Source organism: Lolium rigidum, chromosome 4 (genome assembly GCF_022539505.1).
Source record: "Lolium rigidum isolate FL_2022 chromosome 4, APGP_CSIRO_Lrig_0.1, whole genome shotgun sequence".
NCBI lineage: Eukaryota > Viridiplantae > Streptophyta > Magnoliopsida > Poales > Poaceae > Lolium > Lolium rigidum.
Genome location: NC_061511.1, coordinates 272,249,905 through 272,268,166, shown reverse-complemented (window position 1 = coordinate 272,268,166; position 18,262 = coordinate 272,249,905). Strand labels below are relative to the sequence as shown.

The 18,262-nt window shown below is 43.7% G+C and overlaps 1 protein-coding gene across 2 annotated transcripts; it reads left to right on the top strand.

The window, feature by feature from the left end:
• Window positions 1–9,154: 9,154 nt before the first annotated feature.
• On the top strand, window positions 9,155–11,696 carry LOC124650587. Of its 2 annotated transcripts, XM_047190103.1 has the most exons (4): window positions 9,155–9,236; window positions 9,775–10,012; window positions 11,169–11,271; window positions 11,366–11,696. In XM_047190103.1, exons 2-4 carry the CDS (start codon window positions 9,855–9,857, stop codon window positions 11,459–11,461), a joined length of 357 nt encoding a protein of 118 aa, XP_047046059.1. In that variant the 5' UTR covers window positions 9,155–9,236; window positions 9,775–9,854; the 3' UTR covers window positions 11,462–11,696. The 2 variants fall into 2 exon arrangements, with proteins under 2 accessions (XP_047046059.1, XP_047046060.1); XM_047190104.1 differs by lacking the exon at window positions 9,155–9,236 and having other exon boundaries at window positions 9,305–10,012; window positions 11,169–11,278.
• The last annotated feature ends 6,566 nt before the right edge of the window (window positions 11,697–18,262 follow it).

Below are 18,262 nucleotides of genomic sequence, written 5' to 3'. Positions count from 1 at the left end.
GCTTTGTAGATTTTGAAGTGATTAAAAGCTTCATCTTTAGATTTCAGAAGGTACACATAACAATATTGGGTGGAGTCATCCAACGGCGGAACTAGCCCAAAAATGTTGGGCAGGCCAATACACTGAACCTTGGTAAAATGGGCTGAACCTTGGTAAAATTTCCTGGGTTGGGCGGGCCATGGCCCGGTTTTGACTCAACATAGGTCCGCCAGTGGAGTCATCAATTAACGTCATGAAGTATCTTTTTCCACCTTTTGTCAACTCGCCATTCATCTCACAAAGATCTGAATGTATGAGTTCCAGCGGTGACAAATCTCTTACCTCAGCAGTCTTGTGAGACTTGCGAGGTTGCTTAGCTTGCACACACACTTGACACTTGGAACTCTTGACAGTAGGAAATTTCAGAATTAAATTCATATTGGCTAGCCGCGTCATGCACCCAAAATTAATATGACAAAGTCGTGAATGCCAAATATTGGACTCACTATCATTGCTAACATGATTAATAATTTGAGTACATAAGTCTGATAAAGATAAGCGGAATAAGCCTCCGCACTCATAGCCTTTTCCAACAAATTGTCCATACTTAGAAATTACAACTTTATTGGACTCAAAAACCAACTTAAAACCATCTCGACATAAGAGCGATCCGCTAACGAGATTCTTATTGATGGAGGGAACGTGCTGCACATTCTTCAGCTGGATGGACTTCCCCAAAGTAAACTTCAGATTTACCGTACCAACACCATGAATAGAAGCACGTGAGCCGTTTCCCATCAGCACGGAGCAAGTCCTTGGGACCTGATAAGAAGAAAACATGGAAACATCAGAACATACATGTGTATTGGCACCCGTATCAATCCACCAATCAGGAGAATTACATACTGAAAGGACAGTAGGGGAAATACCGTACCCAGCGTCCTTCATCTCAGTATCGCTAGCAATAACAACATTAGCGGTCTTGCCGCTGTTCCCACGCTTATCATAGTGATTAGGGCAATTAGGAGCCCAATGGTCAGGGTCACCACAAACGTGTCAAGCCCCTTTCTTCTTATCAGTCTTCTTCTTGAAGTTGGTTGAGTGTGAGGCCTTGTTCTTGCCATCAAACTTGCCTTTTCCTTCAGATTTGTTCTTGTTCTTGAACTTGTCAGATTGGAAGTTTTTCTTCTGTACCACATTGGCATTAGAACCTCCCTCAAAATCTCGAGCACGTGTGTCCTTCGGTCTCGCCTTTTCTTCCACATGAAGAGACCCAATGAGATCCGAAACGGAAAACTCTTGTCTTCTATGTTTCAGAGAAGTAGCAAAGTTCCTCCATGAAGAAGGAAGCTTGGCAATAATGCCACCGGCCACAAATTTGTCCGGTAAGGTACACTTAAACTGCTCAAGTTCTTTGGCAAGTGACTGTATCTCAAGAGCTTGCTCAACAACGGAGTGCTCACCAGTCATCTTGTAGTCATAGTATTGCTCCATGACATACAACTCAGTGCTAGCATCCGAGACCCCAAATTTGGCCTCGAGTGCATCCCACGCATCCTTACCATTATCAGAAGTCATGTACGAGTCAACAATGTTATCCGCAAGAATACTGAAGAGAGCCGCCTTAAACATGACATCGACTTTCTTGTAAGCTTCCTCCTGAGCAGGAGAAAGATCACCATCAGGTTTGCCAAGAAGGGCGCTATCGCAATTCAGGTTTTCAAACCAGAGAACTACCCTCGTGCGCCACCTCTTATAGTGCGAACCATCAAATGGAGGCGGCCTAGTAGCAGCGGCAATGCCACTTGAATTAATTTGCCTATAATCAGGTTTTTGGATTGTTGAATATATAAGCAAATTATCATATGAACTAATCCGAACTAATACATTATAAATCATGACTACAGAAATAGCAGATGAACTAATCATGCATATCAAAAGAGTAGATGAACAAATAGTATCTAGACAAGATAAACCTATCACATCTACTCCAAATAGCAGTACTAGGAACTCTAGCAAGATCTGAAACAAGAAGAACAGAAACGCATACCGTCCAGCATTGGCGGCATCAGCAACGATGTTGGCGGCATCCTGGTTGTTGTCGCCCATGTTGAGGTTGCCGAAGAGGTTGTCGATGTCCGGGAAGAAATCGTCGTTGGACGACGTCGTGTTGCCAGTAGTCACGCGTAAGCGCTCCCCAAAAACCATGACTGTAATTGATTACACAATTAATTCCCCGAACAGCGAGATTCCCGTAACCCGCGTCATGACGTGCGTGACGAGATGAGGCGGGCGGCGTAGGAGGAGGAGTGCGCGATGGCTCTCTCTCTTCTCACTCACTTACTAGAACTAGAACAGCCCACCTTATATACCACTTAAACTCTCTTCCAACTAGCAATGTGGGACTAAACTTTAGTCCCACCCCTTACCATTCCCACATGGGCCAAGAGAATTTCAGAATTTGTATTGGGACATGGGCCAAGCCCAAGGCAAAATTCCAGCAATATAACCTATACACACAATTGCAATGAGATTCTACAAATAATTAAATATCATGAGATTGTGATACTACTAGATGATACTAACCACTATAGGGGTAGTATCATAGTCTGGTATCATATGGATGATACCACTGTATGATACTTTACACTATGGCCAGCGTTATACCTTTAGATGCAACTCCACTTTTGGTAGCGTCTTCAATGTAACCACTAGAAATCAAAATATTTGCATGAAATATAATATAATATTATGATATTTGATTTCTATTATTATACTATAATACAGGCTTACTTTGCTATAGTTTCAGCCATGATTGGAGCATCACAAACTAGCGCTAAGGATTCTGATTTAACCAAAGCAAATGATTCTGCTAATTCCATATTCATGATATTTGAGGAGAACTTTAGTTGGTCAAAAACAGGACAACTTTACTTGTATATTCCTATTTGAGGACCACTTAATGTTAAGGAAACATTTTTGAAAGTATCCGCTAGAGCTGATTATATAGGGTATATCTGAACTTGTATTTGTATAAATTGGTAAGCTAATAGGTAACTAGTTGAATGCCCGTGCGTTGCTACGGTTCTTTTTTTCTATATACCAATACAATACATGTAAAAAATCATATAGAGAAAGATAGCCACAAGATATTCTAAAAAGCATAAGATTCTACCTCATTTCAAATCTATAATCTATAATAACTAAATAGGAGTAACCCACTAAGTGATTTCTCTAAACATGCAAGCCATCCACATCATCAAGATGCCACCTCAACAAATTATTTTAATTTCAGTTTTGATAATCAGTCAATAGCCACGTCACCATTGGTTGTTTCATCTCAACATCTCATTCACCGCACATGCATATCCGATGCTTGATATTCTCATACGTCCGCCTCTGAAAGAACTACATCATCATCTATATCTTCCATTTTACATTAATGCTTCTTTCATTGCATCAAAAAATAACTCCTTTCCACCTTGGCATACGAACAGGTTCAGGAAGCTATGTCTTCCATTCATTCATGATCCATGACTTTTTTAGTACTCCATCCGTCCTAGCAGTTCTTAGCAGCCACTTCCTTGGTCCCTCTCCGTGTTCACCTCACCTCACATGGCGGTCATGGAGCCCAGAATCGATACAAAAATGGGGTTCTTTTAGGCTGCATCAGAGGATGAATGTCAAGAACATGAGATTTGGCAGCAGCCGGCAGCCCGGAACTGCGACTATCCCCGCCTCGAGTGACATGCGCCAATCAGTTAACTGTTCATCTTCAACCAGGTCAAGCCCTCAAACCTTCAAGTTTCCCTTCATAAAAAAATGTGTTATCATCCTCAGAGGCTCGGTAACCAGCTTCACCTGAGTACTGACGAATTTTCCGCCTCTCCCGATCTGGAGGTAACGAACATGTAGCACGATTTAATTATTTTTTAGATGCTTAATGAAATTTTCGTTAGTACTTTTTAAACATCATCCTATATGTGTACTACAGCTTGGTAGAGATAAAGTAGCTAGAGTGAGTAGCTCCTCCGACTTCTTGCTCTGGCTATGGTCGCTGCGAGGATATGATCCAAAGTGTCCATGTAGTTCCATCTTTCCCACAACTTTTTATTTTTATATATATCGTTCTTGAAGAATATAGAATATATGCGTATATTGATGTCTTCTCCTATATATGTTGTTGAACAAAAATTTGATAATTTTAATATTCCTACCGTATTTCCATTAGTATACCTCCTAATCAGTGAACAGCTAGCAATTGTCCTTTTCTATTTGATTTCCACTGTACTTAATCTGGCAAGAATTTTTTAATGCAGATTGAGGATTTGAATAATTTGTCAACTATGTAATTCCATCTACGGTATCCATTCTTTCATGTTTGATGAGTAAAACCCAGTGGCACTTCTGAATACCTAAAGTTTTCCGGAGCCAAGCTGTAAGGCTGAACGGGTACTGGGGTGGAATGTTATAACAATACACACTGAGGATCGCTTCATGTGTTTGTGTTTGCTGCTACAATTTTTCATGCTTTCCTCCAATGACAGTCCAAGCTGATACCAGGTGCGCCTAGCCTTCTTTTTGACATTCATGTGATATGAACTGCTAATTAGCTTCTGCTTCCAAATTAGCATTTGCTCACAAAGATAATAGTTGAAATTCCAGCCATATGTTATTACTGATTAACCTAATTGCAATAGCTCACATTTTTACATTTGATAGTTTACTCTTTATGTAAAAGGTCTACCTTTTTTATTTTCCAGGAAATGTTGATGATTGTGTGGTATTTATTTGTAGATCTCGGTCAAGTACAATCCTAGGAATGACTGAAACATTATCCGAATATTGACACTATGTTTCTTTTTAAAGAAGTTAGAGTAAATAGGATGGAGTTGTCTTCATGCCTTGTCGCATATACCCTCCACTTCTTATTTCCAAAATAGTTATATTTTATTTTCAGGTCAAGCCTTGAAGGTCTGCGATGGTAGCCCAACAAATTGAAGGCTTGGCCTAACTGGCTAAGACATGTATTTCTCAAGTAATTTCCCTTCTACGTGTGTGCATAGTGTAATTGTTCAGCGTACCCATAAAAGTACTACCAAAAAATATTCTAACGACATATCAATTAAGATGAAGAGTTGGTTGATTCATTTTTCTTCTGGAGAAAATATACGAGCCTTTTCAGCTCAAGTACAATGGTGTTTTCTTTTGTTTGCATCCCTCAAATTCATCTCAATCACATTTAATGATTCTGCAGCAACGCGCGGGTATCATCTAGTATTATATATTTTAACAACCATTATAATTGACATTGGTTAAATATAAAATAAGCAATTAACTAATTATTTTTTATAAACTATAGTATCTACTCCTTGATGCTACTTAGATATTGATTGTTAGGTATTGTCTTCTGCTTCATTTTGATACTTGAGAAAGTGTATCAAAAATTCTTCCGTAGCTCGTAACCATCTTGTAAAACAATATTTGCCATTAGCATGTACATTTCATGTGGAAAAATTAAATATGTGCAACGTAGGTATTCTACCGTGCATATTTGATGAACCGATCTTTTACCATTCCATGACAGCATAATGTAAAATATATGAAATACATGTGCGTTTCACATGAGTTACTATATTTTGTCATATGCTTGATTTAGACCAAGTGAATGTATATCCTTTTGTCCCTCCCTTCGGCCACCATGAGTACAGTTTCTAGTATCATTGTCGCATACAACCCATCACATGTTTTTCTAATTACCCTCCTTTCAATCAACCACCCCTCATCTACTACTATTACAAATAGAAACACCTAGGGATGGAAGCATGCAATGGTCGGATTTGTTTTTCACATCTACCTGATCAGAGCAAGCAAAAGTATTCACTCGGCATGCCATTAGTTCCTTGCAAGTTGGTGCTTCACAAAACACATCACCAAAAAGTGCATGAATAATAAATATTAGCATTCCTTAAATGATTACTTCATATTTTGGGCTTGATTAACACAAATCTACACCTCACTCAAATGTGTCAGTATAATTGTAAAAAAAAAATATATGTTCGATGTCGCTATTTGTTGAAAGAATGACATGCCACCAGTCCATCAACGACAACCAAAGATTTACCTGTTTAATCGTGTAGAATCAGGTCCTGAAGAAAATATTCAAGCAAGTTCCTTTAGTTTAATCGTGTAGAATCAGGTCCTGAACAAAATACTCAAGCAAGGTCCTTTAGTTATTTAGCTTTTGCCAATGAAAAATCATTCGTGCGCACTACTAATAAGAAAAATTGGTTGTTTCAAAAAAGTGTATATTGTATAAGTTGACTCCCTACACAAAAACCGGCATCATAAATAACTGAAATATTTGTCGGTACTACACTGTTAAGTACTCCCTCCGTCCCAGTTCGCAAGGCAAAGTTCCAAAAAATATTTGTCCCAAAAATATTTGTCCCAGTTTGCATTTAATATGGGAGTAAAACTGATTCATTATTACATGCAAAAGACTCCTCCTTTCGTATCCCACCAATTAAAGGGTAGAAAATAAAGTTCTTTTTAATTTCCAATTAATTGCAACACCGATTTTAACGTTTTTACGTGGAAATTTAGAGCCAATAAGAATTCACCTTGGGCCAAGATATTTGAAAACTTTGCCTTGCGAACTGGGACGGAGGGCGTAGTATGTCATCTCTAGAATTTATGCACCATATTGGCTGGTATACCGAGTTTAATAAGTGACATCTGAGTTATCTTAATAAGATTCATATGATCACATACAAGATATTTGTGTGTTCTATTCATAAATCCTAGATGCGCTCTCTACCATGTTGAAGTGGCTAGACCACACCATCGATTCAATGAATACTTGAAGACCTAATTTGCAAAATTCTGCCACGCAGACATTTAAATTGAGACTATAGTAAAGATAGAGTGGTACATAAAATTGGCTTGCTAGCAATACTAATAAACAACATGATCACATAAATTTTCAGGATTGAGGGTCAATAACTGATGGTTAAATAAGATTATTTGACAAGTAATGTGTTCTCTTCTTGGGAGAAGAGATCATAGGCCATGTTACCATGATTCTAGAAACAAAGATAGACAATATAGGACTTGAGAATCACATCACTCGCAGACATGATATATCATTTACTCAATAAAAAGGAATGGAAATAGTTCAATGTTGAACTTCCCTCACATAAGAATATGAACTACCAGTACTTTCAACAATAATTTTCAGAAACATGTATGCAATCATTTCAACCTCAGTACCGTAATTTCATATAGAGAGATTGTCTGTTTCTTCTACTAAACCAATCATGTGATTACTAATACATTCCGCAAAGATTACTTGCTGCCATCCTTTCTAGATGCAAAACTCGCAAATCAAATATTTTTGATGACTTTTCGACCATCCACTGCACTATGCGTAGACACCACTGATGTATAAGGCCTCTGCGTATCCCAAAATCATCAATTTGATCAATATAATATAAGTTTTACACTACAAATATTATACTATTAGAAAGTACAACATCTGAACTTTCTAATGATATATAATTTTTAGTATATATATTATGTTACGTTGGTTAAATTGGTGATCTAGAGATACGCGCAAGACCTATAAACCAGGATGGAGGTATATGCGTAATTGTTTGCCCTGCTACTAAAATGTACCTACCCTATGCGTAGACATCACTGATAAATGCGTCAACACCATCCAATGCACCTGGCGTATGCGTATTTAATGTTTACCGTGCTACCAAAACGAAATGAGGTATGACTATTTGCCAAGTAAATGTCACAGATATACGTTCTGGATGTCTATTTTTAGATGGTAAACTCAGGACAGACTAAAGTCTGATGCCCTGTTAGCAGTCCAATGTCTCTCCTCCAACCTACAATCAAAATTTATAAATCCCCAAAATCAGAACTCACCTCTAAATCGGATTTATAGATCAAAATTAATCGCTATGGTGTATCACACTTATCATTACTCACCTACATATTGCATTCTGAATCCAAAATCGATTGCAATGGCAATGTGTTGCTGTGCAGGGTGGAGTCGTTGTCTTCAAAACTCCTCTGACGCTTGTCTCTGTCATGATTACCACCATGACACAGAACTCATACTCTGCGTAGCTAATTGTGGCGCTGCCAGCAGCAGCCGCTTGCGGCTTCGCATCCTAACGACCTCTGTATTACCATTGATGTCATTCACACCTCCTGGTAGCTCTGGCAGCTCCAAACGAGGAGTAGGCGGGACCCTCTTCTGGCAACGGTTCCCTGGATCCAGAGGAAGGAAAGTACAACAGCTTCTACCCAGTTTCTGTGCAGCGAATCATTTTTAGAGCCCCCGATGTTGGCATTTTTTAACCAAAAAAATCACCGTAAAAATAAAGAATATAACAACATTGCTTGAGTTCATCCCTTTAAATAATTAAGGCGAGACTTGAGTCGATCTCAGTCGATGGTACCACCTGACTGAAATTTTTATTTAAAGCATTACTAACGGTGAATAACTTATCTGAACATAAGGTAAATTAGATACTTGGTAGCTGTACTACCTCGAATATACTACAAATAGGCGCACATTTCTATCTTAAGTGATTTACTAAAACAAGATGTAAGGGTACTGAGTGTAATTGCATTAAGTATTTAAATTGCTTTCTAGACTACCAATTATCATCAACATCAGTTCTCATGATCATTGCAAATGCACTTTCAGAAAACCTGGAAGTGGCTTATATGTACTTTAAGGCCCAGATCTTAGAGCTCTTTTACGGTGATTGGCACGGAAATTTGGTTCCGTCTAATCAAATGTGGGTTCCATCTAATGTATTTTTTCGTAGCCGTTGATTAAATACTCCAACAATTTTAACCGTACGTTCTGAAGGTCTAATCAGAAAAAAAAAATCATCAAATCTTTCTTCCCACGAACGCCCGCCCCTGCCGCCGCCCTCTCCTCAATCGCACCGCCAGCCGCCGCGGACGCACCCTCTCCTCCATCGCAGCCGTCGCCTCCGCCGCCCCCTCCCTCCGTCGAAGCCGCCGGCCGCCGCAGCCGCCCTCTCTCCTCCATCGCGGACGCCAGCCGCCGCGGCCGGCCTTCTCGTCCATCGCAGACGCGAGCCCCCGCTCCTCCCTCCGTCGCAGCCGCCAGACTCAGCCGGCCCCTCCCTCCGTCACAGCCGCCGCCGCCCCCTCCTTCAAGGATCAGGATAAGGATCAGATGATCATGTCTTCACTAAATTACTGTACGGTGAATTGTGATAACCTTCCTCTATCTATGACCAGTACTATTGCTGAATTGAACTATCATTCCTTGACCTTCCGATTTTAAGATTTAATATTGATGTACAGTACAGTTATCAACCAGCTATTCCCCAAATGTGGGGTTCTAGATGTGATGTACATCTCTGTTTGATCTTTGTGGATTTTCATTAAGAAAAGCTTGACACTTCTAACGTATTCTAGTGGTGGCTCTCCAAGTGTGAGACCTGTTTAGCATTCTAGCTTTGAGTTACATTGTTTCCTGATGCATGAAACCTTTTGCCCCTGTAATAGTTATGTAATGGCAGAGCTTTTGGAAGGAGTGGTGGCATATTATAATGGTTATAATGGTGTCTCGTGATTCTCTTAGTTCGGCACAATCTAAATTCATGCTGGTATATATGTTCGCTTTCATTATTTTGTAACGTATTGAATACTACTCTGCACATTAACCTTAGTACCATATCATGTGTTGTTCCTAAATGTTAGATTTATATTTTTGCTGAATGCATGTCTTCTTAGCTGCAAGTATCAGACGAAGGTAACAATGTTAATGGGCTACAAGGAACAACAATGTAGAAGCTGGTTACCATGATGAAGTGATGATCGATGTAGCAGATGTGAGTGAGGAAGAAGCAAGTGCAAGCCATGGTGCCCAGCCCGCTGCAACGCCGCCGCTCTTCTCGCTACCGGGATCAGAGTCGACGGCCATAGTCACCTATCGCCTGTTGGATCGTACGCCACTGCGTCAACTCTCAAGGTCAGCCGAGTGCCTCAGCTCAAATTCAGTTTTGTATGTCCGTCAGTCCAATGTCTGCAAACATACGAGTCAAATTCAGTATTTTGGAATTTATATCTCTACTCCCTAATTGAGGTGTACCCCTACCAAAGGAAATAGAATAGAGGTGTACTTGTTGTCTTGTTCATCGCAAACCACAAATGCACCTCTGTGTAAGCCTGAAGACTGAAGAGATTAATCACTTCATGATGCACAGAGGCATATGGCATGGGTGCCCATTCGATTTCAGTTTTCACAAGTCCTCGATTTAGGAACATCCTAGCTTGTAGAGCTTGTGTATCCAGTTATAATACATTGGATATACAACAATTTAATTTAAATGTATTACTATTTATCCTGAGCTACCTTGAAGTAGCAACATTAATTATACACAAGATGTTTTGAAAGGGGAAAATGAAGGGTTGGAATTTGAGCTACGATGCCAAGTATGAAACCGTTTAGTGATCTTGTAGTCTTGTGTGCATAGTCCATACTTCAGATGCTATCACAACTGTGCAAAGCATACTAAAATTGGTGCATCAATAATAAGTAGTTCAATAAAAGGAACAGAAATATAGATGTTGGATTAATTACTATTCACAAGTATCATGTTGCAAATTTATATTCTGAATTACTTGTCCTCACGACCAAGTATTTCTTGCCTTCCACAGAGCAGACAGCAAGCTACAGAGTAACACAAAGTACAATACATAAGCTACCCCATAATAGTATCCTTTGACCTACTTATACAATTTAGCAGCTGGTATGTCAGTCCCTAGATGCTGAGGTAACAAACATATACCATCCAATGCCAAACCAAACTGTCAAGCTATTGTGTCTCAGTTTTTTAATACTCGGAGCTATTATTGATCACCGAGCTATTATGTCTTAGATATGGGTTAGCATTTCAAGTGAGATCGTTTCAATTGTTGGATCCTAGATCTTAGATATGGGTTAGCGTGTAGCTCACACAGATTTCAATTGTTGGATCCTAGATCTTAGATCAAGGGACTCGTTTTCCAGATTCCAGCAGCAGCCGGTGGTCGTGAGGGCCGGTGCTCGGATGCTGCCTCAGCTCCGCACCTGAAACCGTACTGTTCATGCTAGTAGTCTGACCTGCTTGTTGCTGTTTTTGCAGAGCCAGTTTGGATTCGATGGTCATGTCAGCCCGCAGCAGTACGCTACTGTGGCACATGCGCATGGCGTTGGTTGATTCCTACGACTTGGCGGCTCGTCATCTGGTACAAGGTGGATCCACGCCAGTTTTTGTGATCAAAATTATCTTATGCAGGTAGTCAACTGTACTGATGAATGAGGGCTCTCCATTATATGCAGTACTCACATCATGGCACGGAGGCACCAAATTTGGTTGATCCACTTGATCTCGTTACTAAAGGAAGCTCGAAGTTGCCGACAGTGACAATTTTCTGACAGCATCTATCGTGCATCGCCCATGAATGTTCTGTGCATTGTGTGCCACTCACTAGATGTTGTTTCATTAAGCAAGATGACACTCAGGATCTCAACTCAAGTAGCTGCGGATAGTGATGCTTTCTTCTTTTTTTTCTTAAGAATTTGTCTTCCCCTATTTAAGGTGGGTCTTGATATTGTACAAATGAAATTAACGTACAGCGTGTGAATATAACTTTGGCATTTGCAGTGTTGTTCTCCTACTTGTGACATTTGGTTTCAGCAATTAAAACACGAACAGATCATCCAGGTTTGAGAACAAGCCAAATGAACAGGACTTGTAATACTATGTGATAACATAACTTTCAGGTTGTCAGAATAAATATCGGTTCCCAACATCGTGGAAATACCATGCTACAGGACCTTCTTTTAGATAGAAGCATCCTGGACCAAGCCATGTAAGAGGATTAGAAAGATCAGAGAAATAGCATATCCTCAAAAGCTACCTTGTTAGGTCTAAAATCTGGGGCTGTGAGTCTTGATGAGTATGCAATCTAGTCAGAGTAGTAGCTAGCTGTGTTATGCTTGCCCAGAAATTTGTATGTTAATTTGTGTTTACCCTCTTTGATTCTTCTATGCTTGCTAAAATTGTTGGACTTTGGTTAGTAAATTGTTTCCCAAATGATGCACTGGACCTAAAGTGCTTGCTTTCACCATATTTCGTCACAATTTACAAGTCACACTTTCTTGTATCTTTATGAGCTCGCACCATTTCATCTACATCCTCTTGACATAAGAGGATGACCAATCCTTCCGGTGGTACACACCTAGGCTTGTTGTGATACAATTTGGAATAACTTCAATAACCATATTCACGCATAGCGGAAAACAAATTATGGAAACCAGCACTCCTAAACCCAAACACAAACGTGCATGTCTGAGAAAAGTAAAAACTGACACTCCTACCAATACAGTCGAACAAGAAATTGCCACTGAGATTACTGGTGGACTTGCCGACAGAAAATGCATACGCAGACCATAAAAAAAAGATGGGCCCATACAAAACACCGTGAAGTTTAGTGGGGTCTCATCACAAGATGAATGACCTTCTTAGCATTTTCTTTAGTTACGGCTATATTTATGTTCAGTTGTTTTCACCCTTGTGACCGTGTGCTTTAGTTTCAACACTTCTTCAGTGGTGTAACCATGAGCTGGCTAGCAAAATTCATGTGTCAATTACTGCTTAGTTCAAGAGTCATGTTAGCAGCACTACACTCCACAGTAGTGGAATACATGGTACAGTAGAACACTCCACGGTCAGTGTAGGCGTCAGTGTTAACAGAGTGCAATATCAATAACCATTTTTTCATCCACAGCATCAGCAAAGAGCTCGTTGGGTCTGCCAAAGATGTTGCACAACATCATCTATATCCCTGCAGTTCATTCTGTAAGAATTTGAACAGAGATTAATATTTAATCGTTCAGTAACAGCATCATCAGAGAATATTGATCCAAAATTAAAAGTTGCGGAAACACGAAAAAGCATAGGAAAAACTAACATGATGCAGTAACTCGCCCTCTTCTATTCTCTAGTACCAACAATAAATCACAAAAATTTAGGCGGGAAAAAGGTAAGAATAATGGACAGCACTAGGCGGCGGCGCCGCACGAGCACATCATCCGTGCGACGGATTCCACCAGGCCCACCATGTGAAAATACTGCCAAAAGTTGCTACCCCGTCGAGCGAATCGTGTGTGGCGGAGTCCAACCATGACCATGCACTGCATGCTGTCAACCCCAAAAAAAAAGTTGCATCTCTGAAAAAAGATGTACTATGCATCTCATATCATTTCCAAACGAAAAAAGAACGACAGTACCTGGAATCAGTAATATGGCAATTAGTGCATTGCACCATTAATCTGGCAATTATAAACTTGACAAAAAATGAAGCAAAGATATGAACTAGATTAGCCCCTTTAAAATTTGGCAGTTGCGTCTGATAATCAGGCAACTAGGACCTAATTAATCTGGCAATTGCTACTGATATGTCAACTAGAGATAATTAGTCCATAAAATAGCACTAATGAATCCGGTAATTACTGCTAATTAATCAGGCAATTACTACTAACTAATACTACTATGTGATTTGGTAATATGGTAACTGAACCTAATTAATCCGTTAATTAAAACTAATGAAAATGGCAATTACCCCTAATTACGCATATGAACAACCATTTCTTCATGTACGTGCTCGTCCATGGCTTCGCGTCCTTGTTGGGATTGATGGCGGGCTGGTCTCCCACTAGTTGCCGGCGGCGAGGCCTCGGCCTCACTGCGCGCCTTGCTGCTCCGCGAAGGCGCCCACACACAAGCGTGGACGGGCGCGCTCGTCGGAGACCCTGCGCTAGCGATGGAGGTCTCCTCCTCGTGCCTGTCGGCAGCGGCCCGCTGCATCCCGGAGGCGGCGGACTCTTCCTCTCCGGCGACTCTCAAGTTACTTCCACTCGTGCCTGCCGGCGCGGCAACTCGGCGCTGTATGCTGGACGGAGGCACCTCCCGCTGCGTGCTCGGTGGCGGAAACATCCTCCTCGTGCTTCTCTAGTTCGGTGGCAAGGCGAACTCCTCCCAGCGAGCACGTCGGAGATGCCCGCCGGCGAAGGCCTCCTCTGCGCTAGTAGAGGCTCGACCTCCTCGCGTGCCCGCCGCGGATGCTCGCCGGAGACGGACTCCCGTGCGCCAGCAGAGGGACACCTCCTCAATCTCCCTCCGCTCCCTGGCGCGCGCGACCTCGCCGCTCCCCGGCGTGGAGCTCCTCGATGTCCCCACGGTGATAGAGAGCGAGAGTCGATTGTGTGGATAGGAGCTATTCCCGGGAATAAAGGTAAAGCGGTGCGGGTGGGGCTCACGGTGGAAAAGGTATCAATTTCTATATAGGGCGCGATGCAGTTTGCGTGACGCGCCGCACGGAAGTGCGTCTTGTGCGGCGCCTGTAGTTAGATTTTCCCAAGAATAATTGGTATATACTGTATATCTTTGAAAGAACTCCACAACGAACTGAAATAAAAACATGTACATTATCACTCAAACATGACGCATTGACACCCCAAGCAAAGAGTACCGCACAGGCATTCCCTCAAACACATGTGTGCGCCGGTCATGCGCGCCTGAGGATGATGATAGCCAGATCATGCAGAGCGAGCCAGGGAGCATGGCGTCCCAGCGTTTGCAAGCTGTTGTGGGGAGCAAGATGTAGGAGGCCAGCGCAGGGGTAGGCACGCCCGTTCAATCCTCGCCTAGCTCCGGCAGCCAACAACCAACCAACGCCGCTGCCGATCCTCCCCTCGCGAAGTTTGATTTGAACCAACGTCGCCACCGCTCCTCCCCTCGCCGGACACGTCCAACGCCGCCGCCGCTTCCGGTTCCGCTCCTTCGCTCGCCGGCCACGTCCCCTGCGCCGCCGCCCCGAGTTCCCGACCGTGCCGATCCAGGTTGAAAAATAACGCCGCCACCTCCGCTCCCTTCCTTCGTCGCGGGGATCGCCAGGAGAGACACGGCCCCCTCCCCTCCGTCGAGGGGATCGCCGGGAGAGAGCTTGGGAGAGTGAGAGAGACGCCGGGAGAGAGAGGGAGGATGAGAGCGACGATGAGGTCTCTACATATTTCTATCCAGAGATATGAATAATTGATGGTAGCTTTGAGATTTGTGCAAATATATGCTCGATTATTTGTCGCTTTAAGATTTGTGTAGTCTCATCAGGTGCTTCGCCCACTCAAAAGGACGTTCATTTTTTATAATGTTCGCAAAATATATACGAGGTCTCGGTCCCACAAATTTTGGTTCCGAGTCCCACTTTTTTTGTTCCGTCATTTTGGTTCCGTCTATTTATCACCGTCAGATCGAGGTGAATAGACGGTTATTAAAAATGCCAATCACCGTAAAACTTGTACAGATCTTAAGGTCTTGAATTATGACAGAAAAAATAACAAATTAACTACCTTCACTGGTCGCGAATCCATAATGTATGCATAGATCTTTCAATAAATAGTCAAAGAGCAGGCATTTATCCATGAATCTTTATATTCATATTTTGCAGTACATCATTCAAAAACAGGGCCTTGGCAAAGCTCAACCCAACTCAATCTAGATTGCAATGGTAACATACGGAAATCCCACTTGACGTGGTAGCACAAAATAGGGCATCGTTTCCCTATCAGGGTGATGGCAATGCACGAATAGCATACCTGGTTGCCATGGCCTTTCGAGAGATAAATCCGGAAGACTCATAGCTAAGCATTCCCTCAGGGAGCGAACCATCACTGGCATCGATCTGTTGGGCTCGGCTGACTGCTGCGACCGTGAGCACTTGGCGTTGATCTGTCGGGTTGGCATCGATAGCCCCGCCAGTCCGAGTTCCCTTTCATCTTGTTGTCTCTGCCTGTGGATACGGCCCATCCGCCGATGCATTGTTTCATACCAGAAACACATGAACGTGATCTCATATCCTACAGAGATTCAACCGAAGGTAGCCAAATTCATACATGTTCCAATCAAAAGATCAAGATAAGCAAATAATGAAAATTGCCGGGACATTTTGATCAATCAGCCACCAAATCACAGCACATTCCGAAGTGAGGCGAAATTGGTGAAGCTTCATTGTGTTGCCTCCCGTACTGGTGAAGAACTGCGTGTACTTGATGGGGAGCACGGAGGCCTCCCGCAGCGTCTGCTTGGCGCCGTCGATCCCGCGATATCCTACCTTCTCGAGGACAATCCCCAAGTGGACCACTGGGCGGCGGAGCTTGTCCCTCTCCGCGCCGCGCTCGTCGTCATCATCCCGTCCCCGCCGTCCTTCTTCCTCTGGCCGCCTTTCCTGGTGCCTGCTGCCGTGCACGGCTGTTGATGTGCGCGCGATGTATCTCAGATCCACAAGAACCTGGCTGCGTGACCCTCCTTGGCGCACACGATGTACTCCAGGAGAGGAGTCTGGCGGCGCTGGCATCGCCGACCCAACAAGAAGGGGGAAGAGGAGGCGCCTTGCGAGAAATGTCGGGTGGCGGCGCATGAGAAGTGGGAGTCGGGAGAGAGATGGCATCGATGCCCCGCCCCTAGTTTTCGGGAACGAGATCCTCTGACGGGGTACTTTATAAAACTGCAGAGGGACATAGATGGTTGTAGTCCGTCCGCTGAGCATCCAACGGCAAGGCGAGTAGACGACGACCCACACGATGCCGGAGCAGAGCAAGAGGCGGCGGCAGCGGACGGCGGCGGCCACGCTGCTTCTCGCGTCCGCGGCGCTTGCCATGGAGCGCGCCGGCGTGGCTCTGCTCCCATCAGTGTATAGGGAGATCGGCGCCACGCTGCAGGCTTCCCCACCGCGCTCGGCTCCAGCCCGCTCTCCCGTTCCGTCGTGCAGGCCGCATGCTACCCGCTCGCCGCCTACCTGGCCGCGCGCCACGACCGCCTCACAGTCATCGCCCTCGGCGCCTTCCTATGGGTTGCTGGTCGGCGCTGTCCTTGGCGGCCATGTGGCTGGAGCTCGTCGGGTTCTCCCAGGGCGAGACGCGGCGCTGATCACCCTGTTCGAGGTCGCCACCTCGCTGGGTGGCCTCTTCGCGGCAATATGGTGGACGTGCTCGCCGGGAGGTTTAGGCTCAGCCCTCGCCCTCTGCGCCGTCCTACTGCTCGCGCTCCCAAACAACCCGGCGAGCTTCGCCAAGCACGGCGCCGCGCTGTTTCTTTCTTCATGGGGTTCATGGCCAAACACCTCGGCCACCAACAGGTTGTAAAGACACAACGCAAGCCAGCCTTGTCCACTTAGGTAAATCGGCAGCAGATGGAGGGCGTCGGTAGCATGCGGAACGACGGTGACAAGTGCGGACGAGGTCGGCAACCTGGACGACGCCACTCCTCCTCCGCTTAGAGAAAGCAGCCAACGTGGGGCAGCCAAGCGACATCGCTGCGGTCGAGCTCGGTGACCTGAACGACCCTGGCTCCTTCTCTTGGAGGACGCAGCTGGAGTGCACCAGAGCAGCGGCAACGCAGAGGTCGAGCGCCGCGACCAGGACGGCACATCAGCTTGTTGGGAGCGGAATCGCCGACGTGGTTGATTGCTGACTGCTGAGCCGGCCGGAGAGCTTCGCGGGCGAACGGCAATGATGAGCAAAGAGGATGACGCTGCTGCCGTCGGATGCTCAACGGACGGACTACAGCCATCTATGTCCCTCTGCAGTTTTTTGCAGTAAGTCAGAGGATCTCGTTCCAGTTTTCGGGCTCCATCGACGGAAAGGAAACACAAGATAGGGAAATCGCACAAAGAAATAAATTAATCGCACGGTGTGGATTAAGTTAAGCAAAATTGGACGGTCAAAATATCTTCAATCTTTAACATCAAACATTTTTGACGACGTACCAACTCACATATAATAGTAAAGATAGTCAGGCTCACCCGCGCATCTCAAAATAAGTTCCGTCAACATGTCAAAACAGCGCGTGAAACACACACACTGATAGAGGGCCTGAAAGGCTAAAACCAAACGAGGATATATACCTTTTAAAAAAGTGCATGTTGAGTATTACTACTACCCCCTACGTCCCACGAAAAAGTTATCTTACATTTATCGAAATTTACTACTACCAAACAAGGACACAATCTAATATATATGTAGGTACATCTAAATTTAGTTAAATCTCAGACAAGTTTCATGAGACGGGGGAGGTGTATTAGCTGTATCAGAGGTAATTTCAGAATTGTCAGAATTGTTCGTCTGATAACATGGATCACACTGTATTGATGTATTCTTCCACTTTTGAGGACGTTCAAT